The sequence below is a fragment of the Pyxicephalus adspersus genome, chromosome 5, assembly GCF_032062135.1.
Source record: "Pyxicephalus adspersus chromosome 5, UCB_Pads_2.0, whole genome shotgun sequence".
NCBI lineage: Eukaryota > Metazoa > Chordata > Amphibia > Anura > Pyxicephalidae > Pyxicephalus > Pyxicephalus adspersus.
The window spans coordinates 95,058,392-95,080,066 of NC_092862.1; the positions used below are offsets into that span (position 1 = coordinate 95,058,392).

The 21,675-nt window shown below is 35.4% G+C and overlaps 1 protein-coding gene across 2 annotated transcripts in view; it reads right to left on the reverse strand.

The window, feature by feature from the left end:
* Positions 1–21,675, reverse strand: part of SUGCT (succinyl-CoA:glutarate-CoA transferase) — a 360,863-nt gene that overhangs the window by 203,803 nt on the left and 135,385 nt on the right. For both annotated transcript variants that reach the window (XM_072412171.1, XM_072412169.1), the window contains 2 exons: positions 21,204–21,301; positions 13,882–13,984 (listed from right to left, as the gene is read on the reverse strand). In XM_072412171.1, the coding sequence (XP_072268272.1) occupies positions 13,882–13,984; positions 21,204–21,301 (201 nt within the window). The remainder of the gene's footprint in view (positions 1–13,881; positions 13,985–21,203; positions 21,302–21,675) is intronic.

A 21,675-nucleotide genomic window follows, 5' to 3' on the forward strand; every position in this document is an offset into this window, starting at 1 on the left:
TTTGTTTCAGTAAGTACAAAACAAATGGAATGGAAAAAAAGACATTTATATGTACCTACGCCAAAATATGTCATACTGAATAAAAAATCAATTCTAACCAATATATATCTATTATATATAAGGTTTAATGCACACATGTTTAAAAGCCACTGCTTATTAAACAAACTTCACCTTTACCTCAAAACATACCAATAGATAACCATCAGTTTTAGAAGATTTTGAATGAAAGAACTTGCTTTTGTTTATAAACTTTAAATTTTCACTGAATATTGTTCAGTTAAGCCAGTGCTGCAAAAACGTAAGAGACCTTAACATTATCATATTTGCTTTAGTTTCAGTCAGGTTGCTGAATGTATTAATTTAGTGTCTATGTCCCCAACATGGAGACTGCTGATGACTAAATATATATTTTAAATATCAATGTATGGTGCTGCCTCAATTTTAATTTCATAGTTATTTAGGGACCATCATTATTAAATATGGCATGTTGATTTTACAGAAAACATCACATTTATTCAACAATTTAACACATGAATACATTTCTTTATACAATCTCACTTTTTAGTATGCTGGTATCTTCTTTTGTATCTATACATCCTGCAAAAAATCCAGATGTTTCATAACTTTACTTAGTGATGTGCCTGAAGCATCAAGCATTATTTGAGCATATAAAAAAATCAATGTCTTAATCCAAAGTCAGTGAATATTTTCTCTAAATTAAATACATATAAAAAGGGATGATCTAGCAATTAAAGAATTAGGTTATTCTGTAACCAATTGGTGACCTTGGCAGATGTGATCTAACATTCATTTTAATTTACAGTGACCAAAGGATGCCTGCAAAATTGTATAGCACATCAACTACTAGACAAAGCAATCAATGTTTTAAGACTGTATTCATTGCAGGTTCTCAACATATTCAATTCCCATTAAGTTGTAAAGCCAAATTTAAATTGGAGAGCAAAATTTTATACTTCAGGGGAATGTAACAAATCTATAGAGAGGTGTGAGAGTCAAATAGACACAGGATTTGGCAGATAACCAGCCCACCTTTAAATCCAGACATGAGGAACCCCCACATAAATAACCTGTTTTTTTTGTAAATGAAAAAGTAAAAAAAAAAAAAAAACATACAGATGTAAAATAGCTTGTGTTTTGACAAAATACTGGTCAATACTAGCCCAAACTATAGGTTCTGAAAATGTGATTTATGTACCCCAGAGATTTATTTTGACTCTTGCAAGTATCACAAATGTATTTTCTTTTCTTTAACTCCCATGGCAAAATGGTAACTTTCAATCTATTATGCACTGTTTGATTTTTCTTTCACGTTTTTTATCAGTATACATGCAAATTGATGGTCAAAATAGGAGAAGAGTACAAAATCATTGCAGCAGATGTCTATTTTCCTTAGATAAGATCCTCATTTTCAAATTCATAAGGAGAAGCATATGTGAGAATTAAAAGACAACTGTACTTTTGGTACCTTTGTATTTTAATAACCCACCTACATTGTAAATTATTTACATTCATCTCTGTCCCTTTGTGAGAAAAATATAATAGCTAGATCCTCTTCCAATTGATCCTTTTGCAGCCTTATTCATTTCCACTGTACAGCTGAAGGCTGCCCTGAGTACAGCTCATCCATGCTGTGTGAATACACAGCAAAGATGGCTGGAACAGGGGATGTATTTTAACAGGCAGAGGAGTGCAGGGTTTATTCAGGGAAAACTGAACTATAGTTTCAGCTGTCCTTTAAACCCAGAACTCTAACACTGGTTTCTTACCATAAAACTTTAAATACAGTAGATAGTGGAATGTATTTGTATATATTTTCTTCTTTCTTTTTTGTTAAATAAATATATGGTGCTGAGACGGATACTTACCATACCTTTTTTTGCGTTGTGTATTGGAACCAGTGTTGGAAGTGGCACTGATGTTATTAACTGGTCAACTGTCACACTCACATGATTTCACAACTGTGTAATCAATGCAACAATCTGCATCCTTTTGCAATTCCACAGTTTGTACATTTTTCTTTGTACATTTTTTTCTTAATTTGGGTGACAAAAAATACTAAAAAGTTTTTGTCACTGTTGTTAATTCCAACCTTAAACGACATCCTCTAAGTTGTAATATTACAATGACAGATTGCACATTTGTGAAGAGGGAACTTCATCACTAATTTCAATGACATGCATAATGTAATAAATGTCACTGTTGTTAATTCTGTTAGCCTTCCTTCTAAATTTTGGCATTTTAGGACCTTTGTGGGTAATGTGAATGAAGGGGAAGTATGAGGGTGGTAGGGGATGCAAAAAACACAATTTCTCACTCAGCCCCAGCACAGCCAAGCTCTAACAGAACATTATTTTATCATTTCATTTCAGCACTTAACACACCACCCTCTGGTAGACAGGTAAACTTTCTATATTTCCATGCTATTTACCTAGCCACACCTACCCATTCTTTGCACAACAATGTAAACACAAGGTTATCTCACTTCAGCATGCTGTCAGTGGCAGAGCCCACTTCACCATATACATGGTCTAGTAAGCATGTAAAAAGACATTATGAATCTAGTGACAGTTGAGCAGCAAGTCACAAGGGATAGATCCCCACCTGTGTGTTACCAAGTGTTTTGCATGATTTGCCTACCCTGTCTCCTGTTCCTCCACCTTTCCCCACATCTCCGCATCCTCCTCACCATCTTTCTGCTTTTCCAGAGACACCAACTCTACATAGTCTTCCATCATCTTCTGAATCCACAAAGTTCTACACAGCACACTGTCTTATCTAATGAATAAAGGTGTAATGTTGTGCTTAAACTATTCAGCATAGACAACCACAGTCACAAAGGACAAAAGCTGTTCAAGCCTCTGAAGGCCCGAGCTGACACATGGCTCACCCTGTACAAACTACAACATAGCAAGGAATGATAACAGCCCAACCTCTAGGCAGCTTTCCACCCAAGACACCTGACTCCAATACCTTGCCTAGCCCACATAATGAAGTTAATAGTTTTGCTGTCTACCTTACCAACTACTTCGGCTAGCAGTTACTGTTGAAAAAGGTTGGAAAAATTTGCTTCAATTTTTTAAAGGTCTGAACTAACGACAACTTGCTTGGTGGACTTGCAGCACCAACACAAATTATCTGAAAACAGGCTTAGTTGTATTGGTCATATGTTTTGCATTTCAAACTTTTATATACTGTAGTCAGCAACAGATCACTTCTTCAGTGAGCAACCTGTTGTTGTAAAAGTGCTGAAAAGTGTTGAAAAGTTTTAAGATAAGAATATAAAAATACAAAAATATGACTCCTCATTAACAAAGAGCAAAATAAACTAAAAGACAGTTCAAAAAAGGAAATCATACAGAGTAAGCTTTGAGAAACAACAAACTGCAGAAATAAAGCCACAATTTACAATAGGAAGGTAATAAACACATTAATTGGCAACTTATTTTAAATATATTTTGATGTTTCAGTCACTCATTTAAGAAGTAAACTCCTTAGAAATAAACACTTGTCTACGGACACTTGGATTCCCAGTGTATCCACATAACAGATGTTAACTAGCATAAATCCATACTTCCATCCATTAAGATTTTGTATGTAAACATGATTTTAATACAGAGTAATAAATGACAAAAATCAACATTTGAGTACCAAATACATATTTTTAAAAATTTATATTTTCTATGGATTTGAAATGGTTTGCAGGGAAGGCTTGTGTGGGCAAGCACTGCAGATTTGCAGAAAATTTCTGCTTTCACTATAAATAGATATTATAGAAAATAAAGGTTAAATATTTTTATAGAGATGTTAACATTTTCCCGTCAAAAATGTAAAAGCACATAATGGCTTTATTTCCATTTAGTTTAATGGGCAAGTGTGAACCAGAACCTCCTCAAACAGTCCATCTCAGCACATCAGGTAGTACTCACAGAGCCCAAAGCTCTACCTTGACATTTAACTATCTGAATTCCTTAATAAACATTCCATGCGATGGAATACATGTGATATAATTTTGCTTATGAAGATATGAAGAACCACTATAAACAGCTTTTCCAAGGTGTGAATGTGTATGTATTTATGATATTGCTCGACCTACTGCTGGCTACAACATTTGCCTAGTCCACATAAAATAATTAGTTTTTTTATCTAAATGTAATCAATTCTATTTGATTGTTTTGAGGTTTTCATTAAAAAAACAAAGAAACAAATATCATGTATGGACAATTGTATTTGCATAGTTTCACACAAATTATATTCAAATATATAATACATTCATAGTTAAAAACGCTAAGGCCATTGTTTTATTATTAATATTATTATTATTACTAATAACATTACACTAATATTAGTACTACTGGTAAATTTATTCTTTCCTATTACGCAGCACTGTGCATCAAATAAGAGTTGCAAATGGCAGACATTTACAATGACAAAGGGGAGTGATGGGACCCTACACAAAAGACCTTTTAAGACTTTTTAATACATATACTTTCAGATGATCAATAATTGCAGCTTTTACTTTTACACAGGAAGTTATGATACCCTTGGTATGCTTCACAGGAAAATCTAGCACCATTACCTATGTCATACTTTGTAGTCAATTTCATTTTCTTGCAGCAAATGATATACAATGTACATTATACCTAATGTGCACCCAATAAAACATACCAATCAATAATAACAACTGACAGAGATCATTGTTAAGAAAGTTTCATTTACCTACAAGCATCTAACTGAATTCTAAAGATATGAAAAACTTTCAACAAACTTGTAATCAAACTCTTTCTTTATACTGCTTTAAGCACCATTTCTAATGTAAAATAGGCCATGTCTCCCTTCTTTTCCTCTGATTACAGAATAATCATTGCCACATGTTTTGTTTTCATTCTTCTGCAAACCAGTCCAACAATGTTATCTTATTTCCTCAAGAAAAATATTGGTACCTTTTTTCTATGGCTTTGCTAGTCAAATAAAAGCATTGCTAATAAAAAGTACATAAATGTATATTTGATCCAATGTTTAGTATATTGAGTGTAAAATTTGCTGGAAGAATTTTACATGTTTTGACATAACCATATTTGTAACATAAGTAAGTACTCCAATGAATATTTTACCTTAACAGTAAGATGTATAACTGGTTACATGATAAATAAGGATGATCAGAACTGTGTGGGTGGCCAGGACAGTTGTAGGGGATGCACATTTCTGTACCACACCAAGTCCCATGCCTTCCCGCAACATTGAGGAAGGGGGGGACATATATCCTGCCTCCAAAACATTATGTGGGTGGTTGTTTGGGGACTTACTCTGGGAATCTGAAATCCCCTAAATATGGAGTGGCAGATATCAGCACAGGGATTCCTTCCAATATCTATGTGTTACAACAGAGATCCCCAACCCCGCTCTGCAGACCCATGTGGTCTATGTCCAGTGAGTTGGGGGACGCAGATGATAGGAGGCAGGAGCGCAGGCAGCAGGAGCCATTCCCAGCAGCCCCGCCACCTGTTAGCACACCAGCTGTCCTACCCACTCTGCTATTCTCAGCTAGTGGGACACTGAGTTACAGGATCACCCACATGAAAGTGAAGTTAAAGAGGCCCTACCCCTATCCATAGGAATCCATGTATGTAAACAACAACCGTGTAAAACGTTTTGGGTATCTTCACGCACTCTGAAGTGGCAGGATATATTCTAGAGTCATTATTTTATATTGTATTTATATTCTAGCGTCAATATTTAGGGTTAAGTCTAAACTGATGGACTGTAAAAATGTTTTACAGTTCAACAATACTGATATCCTAGTTAGTTGCTATTCACAAAAGGTTTTGTCATGTTTGTCATGTATTTACTTAAAACCTCTTTCTCATCATCGCATCTTTTATCTTTTACAAATTGTACATTGCACCCCAAAGTGTAACTGAAAAAGCCATCAACTCCGTATTGGCTAAATTTTACACTGACCTCTACTCTGACAAGAGCAACCCCCCCCCCCCCCCCATTGCTAACTAAATGCTTTGGGGATGTGAGGCTTCTAAGTCTGACCACTGACCAACTGGCCACTCTCAATGCCCCAATTACAGAACTAGAGATTAAAGGAGCTATATCCAACCTGGTCAATGGCAAGGACCTTGGACCCAATCATATCACAACCTTGTTCATTTATACACTACCATGTGGACCTCTGGAATGTACCTCCTCTCTAGTAATAAAACTTATAATAAAGTACTTCCAAAACCCAGAAAAGACCCAGAGATTCATTATCGTATCGTCCCATCTCCTTGATCAATTTCTATTCCAATCTCATGTCTAAAATACTGGTAGATAGGCTGGCCAGATATCTGCCTGCATTATTATAACCAACACAAATGGATTTTGTCCAGGGCAGATGGGCAGTGACAAACATTTAAAAGGTTCTCATGGTCCTGGAATTTGCCAAGCAACCCAAAAAATGACCTGACAATAGTTAGTATCTACCTGGAAACAGTGTTCAATTACGCTAAGGTTCTCCCATAATATCCTATCTTCTTCAGTCTTGGAGAGCTTTATTAACCTCCCTGGCGGTATGATTATTTTGTATTTTTAAATGTCAAATCGGTACATTTGACATTTAAAAATACTTATAATTTTAAATTTTCCGCCGCAACCGCCTCCAGACGCACGCACGCCGCCTGCACAGATGTCGCATGACCTGGCCGGCATCTGCATCCCCTGGCCTCGGGTCTCCAAAGTTTACACGCCAGGATGCAAGGTCAGGGAACGCAGATGCCGAGCATAGGCAGGGGGACGCCAATGCGGGCTGAGCATAACCAAGTGGACACAGCTGCTGGGCCAGCATTGCTGGAGGACGCCGCAGGCTTGTGAGGACCAGGTAAGCCCTCAACTCCACCCCAAGTGTGGCTCAGGGTTACCATTTTCTGAAAAATTTCACCCTGAGCCACACTCGGGAATACCGCCAGGGGGTTTATATCAGGCACACTGTGTTTAGAAAACAAATCAGAGGAGTCACAGAAGGCAAAGTAAATAAAAGATGACAATAGTCATCATAGACACCAGTACCCCATTCTAACACCACACTATTTGCCAATAGCACGCACCCACTCAGCCTTGGGAGGTTAGTTGCACCATCCCAGCACAAAGTTGCCCCGAGGACTTCTGTGTGCAAGAGGTGCCACCTGGCAAAGAACTGACAGATAGCTAGGAGCCCACAGAAAACACAGTACAAAGATTTTAGCAGAGATAAGTTCAGAAGAGAGAGCCAGGTCAATCACAGGTAATCAGCATCGGACTGGGAATGCCAATAAAGTACATCTCAGGCTTCATGGCTAAAAGGAAGCAGGGGTGCTGCTTTTTCTTAGTTTTCCTTGCTGCTGCAAGTGGCATCACTGGACAGATTAAATGGTGTTTGATACTGTGATGGCTCACAAGACGGGACTGCCGGCCAGATAAGCATCTCCTAACAGCAAGGTTAACTATGGAGCTCAACATTCTTCAAACTAAGCATGTGATTGAAGAATTGCTCCAAAATGACTGCAGGATGAACTCTTTAAACACCTTAAAGAAGGTCCACAACTCTAACATTACTTTGCAACAAACGATTTCCTGAATCCCCAGAACATGCTGTTAGAAGCTCTTGACCATGCATTGCAAAACTCCAACCATATTGAAGTCACTTGCAGTATTGTTCTCAGCTGTGGAATCCCAGGATTCTATGTCAGACAAGTAACCACAAAACTTTTCTAAGTATTGCCTAATAAGCCCACATTCAATGGCCAGGCAATCAATTTTAGTAAAGAAAGAAAACTTACTGGATTCAATGGCCATGAAATCTACTGAGGAAGAGGAAGCATCCAAGGCCCTGGAGTTGCTAGTATTTCTGGTGCCTCAGCAACAACAGAAAAAAAAATCCATGCTACAAAAAATCCATATTGCCTTCTGCGTGCCAAAAGCAGTGTGCTCTGAACAGAGCTTCTTTAAGATTGCAGTAATGCCAGTGAGAGAAGAGGGTTTTTAAAAGGTGACAGAGGATCCAGTCAACTGCTAGGGCCTACTAGCCAGCATAGGCAAGACTGCACCAGTCTCCCGTTGCTTGGGAGAAGACTTAGTGAAGAAAAGGATCAGAATGGAGGAACTCTTACCTCACAATCCCGATCACGCCCCCAAGACAGTGTATGTACCTTTAACACATAACAAAGGCTCTGGTGGGCAGAATATTTGATAATGAACAACAATATCAACCAAACCCCCCATAAAAGCAATAAAGGGCAAAAGAATGCACATTTATCATGACAATTGGAATCATGTGGTCCTGTATTTATTGCAATATTGTACGGACATAAAAAACTTTATGCAGCAATCCCATGGGAAGAGATTTCATGTTACATATTTGTAAAGTAAATAAAATTGATGTAATCATTTAAATACATTTAAAGTTTCCTGAACTTTAAAAAAGTATGACAGCAGCTGTGAAACATCCTTAAACAGCTGATTCCAAATAGTTTTTCATCAGTCTAAATTATGCATGAATTTCGGGAAATGTTTCAAGTGAATGCTTTACAGGAGACATATACATAAGTATTAAAAAGTTTGCTGTGTACTCTATAATCAGCTCTCTTCTCATACAATGAACAGAATCAAACATGGGGTTTCTGTCTACTTAAAGCTCAGATTCCTCTATACATTTTTCATCTTTGATCTCTCCTGGAACAAAGAGAGTCCTTGCCAGTCCCATTCATTATAGTCAGACAAATTTTCCAGAAACTATTTGATAGTATTTGGGGTTTTTCTACTAAAGGAATATTTTTTTTACATGCCTTACATGTGATTGTGAATAATTTGCAAAATAAATTATTAGTACATTTACTTAGCTAAATGAAACATCCCTTGAAAGGTAACAAGTTCCTCTGCAAAGTGAACAGTCTAAACTTCTTTAGAAAATGAACCCAATTAAGAACACAATATACCAGTAAAACTTTTTCTACTACATTATCTTTTTTTTTAGGCAAAAGCAGATGTGAACGACATTTGGTGGCTACTGGCAAAGCAAAGAGTCGTTTTACCAAATATAGGTTTATTCAATGAACATCATGAAAAAAGATACAGCTGATCAATATGATTGGCTGTGGCCAAATGTTTTTCCAATACCATGGCACAGGAGAACGCCTATAAATTACTTTTTAGTTGGTATGAGACTCCTGCCTGCCTTGCTAAATTTGTATCAGGTAGCTTCCCATTGCTTTCATGGTTGTGGAGGAACAGGTATGTTTCTTCATATCTGGTGGGACTGTCCAGTGTCTTAGCGCTTTTGGATACATGTTTATAATCATTTACAGTGTTTCACATTCCACATTACCCAGAAAAACCAAATGAATGAATATTTTGTCCATTACATATACTATAGTGGCTGAGTGGAGGAAGCCCTCTCGCAATATTGCAGAAATTATCTGTCGAACTACAGATAATATATTTTTAAAGAGGATTATGGCTGAATGACTCTTTACTGGGCTTTCCTAAAATCGGTTTCCCTGGGTGCAACACAAAAGTTTGCCTGTTATTGACCAGAGAATTTTATTCTGTGACTCAGCAATTTTATTCTGTAACTGTAAGCAACACAATGGGTTAATCTACACAAGGACATTTCCTTGAGGTACGTTTATGGCAATTATCATAAACATTGCTTGCAACGTTTAAGTAATTAAACCGCTGAGTTAATGCTGGAAAACGCCCCAAATTGTGGGAAAACGTAGGTAAACTTATTATGCAAATTAGTTTACAAATGCAGCATAGGCGTTTTCCAGCATTGTAAAGGCAAGCTTTGAAACTCTAATAAAAGTGCATAAAACGCATATAAACGAAATAGGAACGTTTACATTTGTTTTTAAAAAACGACCATGTAGACCCAGCCTTATATTCTTGACTTTTATGGTTCTAGTTGTAAGCTGGCTAATTATTAATTGGCTACTGTGACTTTACATTATTTGTGTATCTCCTAACAACTGTACCCTTTCATTACTCTTTGTTAATAAAAGAAAACACAACTTTAATTAAAAAATTAAAAGTATGATAAAAAAATACAATTGGTATTTTTGTTGATTATGGTTACTGTTATTGTATAGCAAAATGAAGAAGCAGTGGGTAAAAAATAACCACTTCCAAAGGAATTAGGAGGATAAGTAGCAGCCTTTTTTTGGTAAATAAACAATGTCACTGTGGAATAAGTGGTGTTTTGTTTTACACCTGAGGCTAGATTTTCAACTTTAGAACTTAAAGGTGAGGTCACTGGGGGTGTATAAGAAACTGAATTTGTGACCTAGGGGAGAGTAGTAGTATAAGGCAAAAGGACTGTTTTATAGTGATTCACTGCTTGAAACCAGAATGGTGGCACCGGACTTATGCTGCCTGTAGATTTATGAACCTACAGTTATCAGAAAAGACTATTATTTATGGTAGTGAATAGGGAGAGGTTGACTAAGATATATATTTTTCTAGTTACCTAGTCAACATTTTAGTGGACCATTTAAAAGAGAAGGTCTGTTCAAGGATTTAACAAGGAATTTGGCATATGAATAGGACACACAAGTTAATCCTTACCCTCTTTCTAAAGTATGGTAAACTGTGCTGTAACAAGTTTGAGAAAACCTTATTGTACACAAGTGAAGAACCCATCTAGGCCAATGAATCTACCTGTTTTGGCAATTTTTTATCACTTATTTGGTTTAAAAGTTTGTCCAGAATTCACCAATTAATTTTTGAAAGTTTGGAAATAATTAATTTTTGCTTTAAGAAATAATTTTATATCTGTATTTAATATATACAATATTTCTTTTACACAATAACATTTTATACATAGTACACCCATATCACAGAAATCTCAGAACACCGCAGAATCCCAGAAACATGTAAAATACCTAAAAGCACTACTGATGATTATGTTAACAAAATATTTAAGAAACTGACTAAAATAATGTAAGAAATGTTTAATCCTAACTATATTAAACAAATAAACACATTTGTACACCTTAAAATTAAAAGAGGGTGTACTTTCTTTTTCATGCCTGTAGCATTTTTAACCTTTAAATGTGGAAAACTTTCTGTAACTTGTCATTTCAAATGTTTGACAAATATGTTTCATGAACACAGTAAAATATGCTGTTTCCCACTAGAAAACAAAGCACATTTTAGGAAATCCTAATGGAAAGATACTAGAATTCCTAGAATGTAAAATGAATACCAGATAACCTGTTCCATGCCAAAAAGGTCAGTACAATAATATAGCACAGATAAGCACTGTTATGAGCGGCACTGGGGGGATTAAGAAAAGCTTCCGGGTCAAGACTCAAGAATTTATTAAAATTATCAGTTTTAGCACTCAGGCAGCAAAGATGCTATGCATTTGTGTTGAATGTGCAACTTAAGTGAATAGTAAACCCTTCTAAACCAATTAGTTCATTATGCAGGTTAAATTTCTCCTTCCTAATCTCGGCAGCAACTCACAACTATTAAAGCAATGAAGATAGGCTGCAAAAAGGGCATGGTGATATGTACCACACAAGTGGAGGTTATCAGGTGGAGGACGCTGTCGGTGATGCATCACCACTGAAAATTACTGTGAGGGAATAATCAGCAATGAAATATCACAGCTGGTCATGATTTCAGTCTGTGCCAAACACCTGCAAACTCTAAAAGGATATCAAAACAAAACTCCACCCAATGGCACTGAGCCATCCCTTAACAACCAGTCGTTGACTCTGCATCACCATAAAAATTAATTTAACATTTCTACAGAAACAGTATTCTTCCTGTCCCAGAAGGCTGTTCCATTTCCTTTCACAGTTCCTTTAGCTAAGATAAATATGCCACAAAAAACAAACAGAAAATAAAGAAGTTAAATATTTGATGACTGGAAAAATTATCTGTTGGTTTCATCTGTTTATTTGTAGAAGCCTGTGAAGTTAGTAGGTTTTATTAACCTCCAGACTATATCATGCTGCTGATGCTCCCCCATCTAAATGCATCTTGCAAATATATGCTGCCACATCTGGTAAAAATGTACAGCACACATTGAGAGTACGTTTGTACAAGTCAAACCCAAGGTCACAGTGAAATGCTTGTTCCATTTACTTATGTGAGCAGATGACATGGACCAGGCTATGATACCTAAAGTCAGAAAAAAAGTCTGGTTTTGGGTCATCTGAACCATTCAGGGCTAGTAAAATGATGCTGTCAAAAGGTTTACAGACAGGAATGTAACCAAACAATGCAATATTATAACAATTGCTTTATGCACTGGGAATGTAATTGTTTGTCATAAAAAAGTGACACTGATATTATACTTTAAATGCAATTCACAATCTATTGATTTTATTTATATAATAATATATATATGAATATTTATATATATACACGTGCACACATGTATTGTGCTTTGATGTTTTATAATGTATCAAATGTATCAAAAAATGTCATTGTGTAATACCTGTTTCTACAAAGATTGCATTGGGGGCATTATGTAATACCAAAAAGTTTTTTTTTTAAGCAAACGAGTACAATTCTTTAGGATTATAGCATTATCTTTGCTGCCACCCATACAGCAGCACAAATGTGACTGCATTTAAAATTAGTTATAACCAACCAGGGATAGAGTAAAACTATAGTGTCATATCCAACTGGACTTTACCTTTTTGTTATCATACAATTCTCATCACACCTCATTTTTACAAATAAGGAAACATAATTTATTAAATACTTAAAATAATTTCTATTCAACAAATATTGTTTACCTTATTATCTCATGATTTGTCATTTCATGATGCATTTCACAGAGCCTTGTTCTTCAGCAAAATTGAGACACATATGTCTCAAAATTTATACCATTTTCTTTAAAAACAAAAGCTTATTTGCAAACCATTGCACATCTATCCAATAGTGAACCCTCAAGTAGGACTTGGAAAGACAGCTCCAGCAATCACAAACACCCTGGATGGCTGATAATAAATGTAAGTATTTGATCTTTTGTATATCAATTTTAATTGTAATGTTAAGATGCACCCCAGTAATCAACATCCATTTTTCAGATTCAAACAGAATATCAAGTGTTCAATGTTAAAGTTTATTGTTGAGTGCCTTTGTTTTTTATCTTTGCAGAGAACGAACAACACTCACTTTGTAACTATGAAGAATGAGTAATAGAAATAAAAACATAAACAAAACCAATGTCACAGTATGGGGTAACTTTGCAAAGAACAGAGGAAAGCAAACAACAATAAATTTCCCCTTAGTGTCCTAGGGGCTCGGACAGTTATTACACAACATAATTTAGTTATTTATACTAAGGGTAGGTGTGTCCAGGAATTAGATTGTATATTAAAACTCCTATCTATTTACATATTATGTAATGAAAAATGTAAATAACATAGCACAGCATGTAGAACATGAACATAAGCAAAACAAATAGCTGGTGCACATGGGAACCTTTAAGAGATCCTTCATTTATCCCATTAGGGAGATTTTTTCTTCATTTAAGATATGCCTTTTAGGACAAATACATATATTTAAGCAAGAATTGGCTCTAGATTGTTTAAGCATAGTCAGTAATTTGTACCTAGTAGCAGCGTTCACCAATCCAGGGTGTATTCATCTTTACTCATATATTACAACAAAAGTAAATACTAATACTAAGTTGTAGTCTTAGCTTTAGCAACACTTGAGAGCAAAAAAGAATGAGGTTTTGATTGTGTACTCTGAGGTGCAGATTGCCTTAATTTTGTCATCACAATACAAAGGTGAAAAGTTCTTATAATCACTTTTGTAACTTGCATGAATACACAGGATGTAAGAATACAGAAATAAAAATACTCTTAGACTGACCTGGGGTTCTGAGAATACTTGCTTAATACTGTTAATTGGACCATATGGGATGCCACTTCCTTCAAAGAGCTGAAGCCACTCAGAGGTTGTTTTTTCTGAGAATCTATGAATAAACAAGATATTGTGGTCTGAACTCTCTTTTTAATTCCAAAGGATGTAAAGTACTACCACACTGGTTTATTCCCATGCAGCCTATTTTATAACAAAAAATGTTCAGCGGAAATGCAAAAGCTTAGAGCCTCAGGCAAAGAACATGGTTAAGGAACCTTGTAATTCTATCTGATTGTCTTAATATGAGATGCAAACCAAAATTATCAGCAATTTCATATATGGTCAGTGGATTTCCTCAGGCCAATTCTGCTGTAACGATCATCACATTTGTAAGACAATAGCATTAACATTCTATGGGGAAAACAAAATAAAATATGGAACTGCTTGAGTTTGATCTGAAAAACCTGATATGAAGCAGGCTTACTTTTTCCTGCCTATCATATGTGAAACATATGTCGGAACTAACAACCACAACTGTTAGATAGCTAAACAATGTTCACATTTAATAGCAACATAATTGGAAATATGGATTAGCAGGGTCACAGGGCCATGGACCCCAGTGCACTCTAAATACCCTTGATATCAGCAAAGTCCTTTGTCTGCATCTTGCTGAAAATTCAGATCAAAACATTATACAGTTATTCATTCAATGCTACATTTTCAGTGAACAATAGGATCCATACATACTAATAGGCATGATATTGGTAATATTTAGCAGGAAACAGATTAGTGTTATTTAGGAATAATGCAAAATAGACATTAAGGCAAACACATATAACTCTTTTTTGCCCTGTTTATTCAATTGCATACTGTTGGATATTAAAATAAATGTTTTCTGATTGATTGCCTTAGGGTGAAACTAAACACCAAAATACAACATTTTGTATTAAGCCATTGACAGATATCTCTCCATTGTCCAGCCTAACTGAATCAAAGATGTCTGGTTATGTCATCTGCCCATTTCTGGTTCCTTGAAGTTTGTCACCTGGTTAAAAAATTCTACCTGAATTACATGCTGCACACCCTGACCTGTGCCTGTAAATCAATTCTACATCTAGGCCATCAGCCTTCATTTCTATCTGTTTATGGACTTAGTATATAGGTATTTAATTTTGGTTACCGTTTGGCTCTTCAGTTGTTATCACCGGAAAAAAAACAAATTTGCAACCTGAGAGAAAAGTCCAATCTTGCTTGTGATGCTAATGGAATAAAAATAACCAAACTGTAAACTTCATACCCTGTGGTAGAATAAAGCTACCATCTGTACCAAACGTGGTTCATGCAAAACTGGGCGAAATAAAAAATGCTGTTATACAAACTTATATAAGGCTAAAAAGCTAACAGAGAAATAGCTGTTCTTTACAGGAAGATTAAGTTACTAAGGGAATAAACTTGAATGCACCATAATCGGAACCTTTTCAGTCAGGATGTCAATGAGTCAAGCCTATGTAAACACTATGCTCTAATGCTACACTTAATGAATTTTCAAGGTGAGCACATAGATCATTTCTGGAGGTACACAAGTGGATTCCTTGAAGCTCTGTGAAGTGAAAGCAAGTCGTATCAAACGTGCCTTCAGACTGTTTAACATCCACCAGTAATCACTAGGGTGTATTTAAAGCTTTAGTGTTTGTGTATCCTTCAGCCTCATCCCCCTAGAACTATAAATGGCTTCATTTCTTTTTATGGAAAAAAATCATGATGATTTTTTATACATGACTGCCGTAACTAATGTCTGTTTTATGCAGTGAGAGACGAGATTAAATACCTTCAAGTTCAATCAGTCAGGGATGGAACATCTTTGCATTCCATGATTACCAAAGGATATATTAATCACGCTCCCCTGTAACAAAAGCTCTTGACCTAAATTCAAAGTTAAACTTAAGCTTTGTGAATGTGCATTTAGCCCCAACATATTACACAGCCCATATTCAAAGATTTGTGTCTTATTTCAACCGAACTATGTAACTATGTCATGTCACTAGCTGTCCCTTAGAGAAGCTTACAACCTGAGTTTACAATCACATACATATATTGTAGTAGAATGAAACATGCAATGCCACATTCAAAGAGTTTTTGGCATCATCAATTTCAGCTGGAAAAGGTAAAAAAAATTCTAAAAAATTGTGATGTTGCTGACCCCCAGTAGGGGAAAACATTGAATGTTTATGTTCCATTTGCACAATTAGAATAAATAAAAGTGGGCACAGCGCCCTGAACTGAAATTTGAAATACCTCTTTCACAAATGTATATTCTAATTGTTTATTCTTATCAATTTACAAAATGAAAAGTGAGTTAACAGGAGAAAAATTTAAAATCTTAAACACATCAATATTTGGTTTGACTAATCTTTGCCTTGAAATTAGCATCAATTCTTATAGGTACACAAAGTGAGGGATTTTGTAGGATTATAAACAGGTGTATAATTAACCAATTATAGCAAATAGGTACTAAAAATCATCATTTTCATTAGTAGGTTGTAACACAATCTTTAAACAAAAACAGCCGTTTAGGAAGCCCAAAAGTGGCTGAGAAACAGCCAATCTCTGCTACCAAGGTGCACAGGTATACATTATGGCAAGACTAAGCACAGCAACAGGACACAAGGTAGTTATGCTACATCAGCAATGTCCCCCCCCCCCAAAAAAAAAAAAAAAAAACATTTTTTTTTCATAGAAGAATTGCAGGCAAAGAGCCCCACCTTTGAAGTTCACATAAGGCCAAGTAACTCAACTGTGCACAAAAACATAAAGACTGGGGTGCAGAAAAATTCATGGAAAGGTCTGAAGATCAGTTCAATAATGAATAGCTGCAGACAACAGTGAATCATGGTGGAGGTTCCTTGAAAGCCTGGGGTTGCATTTATGGAGTTGAGGATTTTATCAGATGGAGTTGGGGATTTGATCAGAAATAATGGTACCCTAATATAAAAATATTATTAGATATTTATTAATTGTGCAATACCATCAGGGAGGCGACTGATTGGCCCCAAATTTATTCTGCAGCAGGATAAAAACCCAAAACATATAGTCAATTTTAAAAACAACTATCTTCAGTGTAAAAGAAGAACAAGGAGTATCAACCTCATCAACTGTGTCTGGGATTACATGAATTGAGAGAAGGATTTGAGGCAACCAACATACAAAGAATATCTTTGGTTATTTCTCCAAGATGTCTGGAAAAAGCTACCTACGGAGTTCCTTCAAAAACTGTATTCACTCGTACATTGAAGAATTGAAGCTCTTTTGAAGACAAAGGTTGGTAACACTAAATATTGATTTGTTTTAGATTTCTCTTCTGTTCATTCAATTTGCATTGTTAATTAAAACAAAAACTAACTAAACACAAAAACTTCTATATGTGAAATCATTTGTCCACACCCACCTAAAACTTTTTCAGTGTAGCTCAGGATAAGAGGGTTATAAGGAAGCCAAAGTGGTTTCTGTATTTAGGGAGTGGCCAAGTAGACCTATAGGTATACCTATCATGTGGATAATTGTGTGTAACTGATATAAGTAAACATTCTGATTGAGAAAAGGAGGCCACTTCAGACTAAGGTGGATCCTAAAACATTTACAAGAAGCAACAGCAAAACATAATAAAGAGAACTCTTGTATCCTGATACTTGGAATTTAGTACTGATGGATTTTCATTTTGAAATATCACATAGTGCTCTGAACAATATTTTGTTGAATTAAAACAAGCCAAAGGCATTTTAACCCTAATTTGATTGTCAGCTAAGTATGATTTGATGTCTGCTGCCAAATTCCCATCTGAGGTAATCTTACCATAATATACATGCATTGTAGTTCTGATTTTCTGAAATCATATTTTGTAAACCCTATCAGTGCTACAAAAGGTTAGGTATTTGACTGAATTTAGATCCAGAGGTTAAGACTATGTTTAGGTTAGTCCAGGGCGCCGCCATCTTCGTCACTCTACTTCCGCTTTCTGGCTACTTCACCTGACTTCGCGTTGTGCAGGCACGGAATTGGGCGATGTAGCCTGCTGTAATAGGGCAAAAAAAAGTCCAGCACTCACTACGCATGTGTGAGATCGGCATTTTTTCCTCTTAATGTATTAGGATGTCCCTTCATGTACAGAATGAGCAGCCAGGAGCCTCCTCCGATCCATGACGTAGGTATCCGAGGAAGCTCTGTTCTCCCGTTCTGTCTTGATTGCTGTGGCGATAAAGACAGAAGGCGAGGGGCTTCAAAAAAAAGGTATGCATGTATAGTTGTGTTCAGCATATTAGCAGTGTGTTTAAAAAAGAAAATAAAGCTCATAATTCTTGAAATAGCTTCTGTTTCTTTACACGCAAAAGCATTGGGAACTCTATGCACATTCTATTCTGAATAAAAACATTAGGAAAAATGTATTAAATTTCTGGTATTTACAGAAAGTGAAAGAAAAGGGAATATTAGGCTGTTAAAAATAATAGCAGTGCTGAGTTCATTTGGTGAGGTCGTTCATTCTGTGGCAAAACAGGTGTTAGTCACAGCCCTTATTCAAGGAAAGAAGGCAACAAAAATGTTGTACATGCTGCTTATAAGTGCATTTCTCTCTGAAAATCTGAGTAAAATGGGTCGTTTCAGACATTTTCAGAAGAACAGAGTACATTTAATTAATAAGTTGGAGATTGGAGAGGGAAAAACATATGAAAGTGCAGAAAATGTTAGGCTGCTCATCTAAAATGATCTCAAATGCTTGGCTGAAAGGAAACAGAAAACTACCATTCAAATAGAAAGACTAAGCAAATTATCAGCTCCAGAAAGACCTAAGGTCTAAAAATACCTGTAATACTTTTACAATTAGAAGATGCCTATGTGAAGCCAAGCTATTGGCAAGAAGCCCCCGTAAAGTCTCAATGTTGAAAAAAAAAAGACATGAGGTAAAAAGGTTACAGTTTGCCAAAAACACACTGACTGTCCTAAAGAGAAATGGTGCAACATTTTGTGGATTGATGAAAGGATGATTGTTCTTTTTTGATATAGGGGGTCGCAGACAGTTTGTAAGATGACCACAAAACACTGAATTCAAGCTACAGTATACTGTGAAGACAGTAAAGCATGGTGGTGAACACGTCATGATATAGGGATTCCATGGATCAGATTGTATACATCAAAATACATGAAGAGGTCATATCTTATGCAGAAGAAGAAATGCCCCTGACAAGAACCCCAAACACACCAGTAAATGAGCAATGCCTTGTTTACAGAACAACACGATTGACGTTATGGAGTGGCCAGCCCAATCCGCAGGCCTTAGTATATTAGAAAACTTGTAGTGACATGCTGTTTATGAGGCAAAACCAAGAAATGCAGAAGAATTGCGGAATGTAGTCCAAACATCCTGGGCTGGAATACCTGTTCACAGGTGCCAGAAGTTGGTCGACTCCATGCAACACAGATGTGCAGCACTTCTCAGAAACAGTGATTATACTACTAAATATTAGTTCAGTGGTTCCAAGTCCAAAATGTGATCATTTTTTTCTTCAGGTTTAGATTTGGAATAGAATGTGCAGTGTTCCCAATGCATTTGTGTGTATGAAAATAAAAGATAATATAAGGATTTTGAGCTTTATTCACATTGCTATTATTATGAACAGAACTGCGTATATCATTGCATAAGTTCAGTTCAGGCGTATGTTCAAATATGCCTACATCACAAACATCTGAAGAATATGAACTGATGTTTAACAATGAGCGGAAAATTGAGTACAATGTACTGGCACATGCTGTTTCATATACCTAGTTGTTAGTGATTGATTCTCTCATGAGTAGATACAGATGTAGTAAGTATGTAACAAAATGTAACAAAATTGGGACTCTAACATTAGTTCCTGCAAACTAGGGCACTTGCTGAATGATACATCTGGAATAAAACACAGGTGCTTTGATCATGTTGCCTGAATATAATGAAACACAGAAAGGAAAGCATCAAAAAGTCATAAAAGCTAAGCACAAATGAACAAACTATATATACAAACTAATGTGTTCACATCATTCTACACACCGATGACATAAATAGGATTTATTTTAATGTGAACAACACAACATAATATTGTGAAAGATAACAAAGGGACAGACTCGGCTAGGCTAGTTATCGCTCTATGTCACTAGGTGTTCCCTTTTTAAATGCGGCCTTACGGCCACTGGTGGTATCTCAATAAATGCTATTATTATTTGTCATTGACAACATATGTAGTTGTATGTAACCTTATGTCTAAATTAAATCAAGAGCTGCACTGAAGGACATAAAAATCCCTAAACCTAAATCTGTCTAGCTGCAATGATCACTCTTGCAGTACTTTTGGGTATTTCCACAATCAGGAGAATAATCAATCTGCTCAAAAAAAAATAAAATAAAATACAGATTTGGTGGTGATTTATAACTTTTCCATATTTTACCCCTTTTACCCCTTGCCTTTATAAAGTATGCAATTTTTATTACATTTGGTATTTTTGTACTATATATTTGCTGTACCTTTGTACACTGAAGCTTAAGCTTTAACAAATGTGCACTTGATGCCTTCAAGGAAAGCATACACCTGTATAACAATACTTATTTGTTTGCATTAACATTTGATTTCTAGAAAACATAGTGTTAGTCTCTTTTCAGAAGATTAAGTGCTATAGGTGTATAAGCACAAGTAGGGGCATAAAGGATCATGTGCTTAGGGTGTGTAATTATTCATATTCCTATCCCAAGTACCACAAACTGGACACCTATCATGTTGAGAGCTATTTGGCTTTTTATGTTGTAGCCTAAAAAATAATTTCCTAAGTAAACTACATAACATGTAACATGCCATCAATCCTGTGCCAGGGCTCTATTTATGAAAAGGCCAGTAAAAGATTTAAAATGAAAAAAGTTATGGCTATCAGAGTTGCTAGCTCAGTTTTCCAAAATTCATATATTGCTGTTTATATTTTGTTTGGAGAACAGCAAACATATATTTTACCATAGAACTTCAAAGATTTGGTCATCTATGTTGCCTTAAGTATAAGGAAACTGGAGAAAATAGGAAAAAACACAATCAAAAGCATGAATTAAAAATAATGAATAAAAAAAAATGATGCTTTTGAATTTAAAATTTTATGGGAATTTTATAAGAATCTAAACAAACTTCTCACATATTTACATATTTACACTTATTTTCAACCCTGACAAACCTTTTAGTACTATATTATGTACATACACAAACATTTTGTCATGTCATCATCCAGATCTGCCACATTGTTAATCTGTCTAAACAATAATAGCATACCTTTTGGCTAGAATTTCAAGGAGATGTTTTCGGTACTGGACTCTAAGTTTGTTGGTTTTGAATCTTGGATCACTAATAAGTTCTGGTAAATTCAAGATCTACAAAAAAAAAATATATATATATATATATATATATATATATAAAATTAACATACAAAAATATATTTTTAAGAGATGGGAAAACAACAAATATTATTTTCAAGATTAAAGGTCTGTTTACATTTTAAATACATTATACACATTATAATACAAATACAAATACATTAAATACATTTCTAGAAAGGCACATTTAAAATATAGTAAAGTTCCACTCTTGCAGATATAAGGGTCTACTACCATTTTGTGAGGTCAAATCAAGTCTAGCAATATACTGTATAAACTGCTTTAGCTCTGCAGAGATTTAGGAAAATGTGTAATTCATAAGTATTATATAGGTTTTTTCCTGATGATTTCTTATCTGCACACTAGTCCCA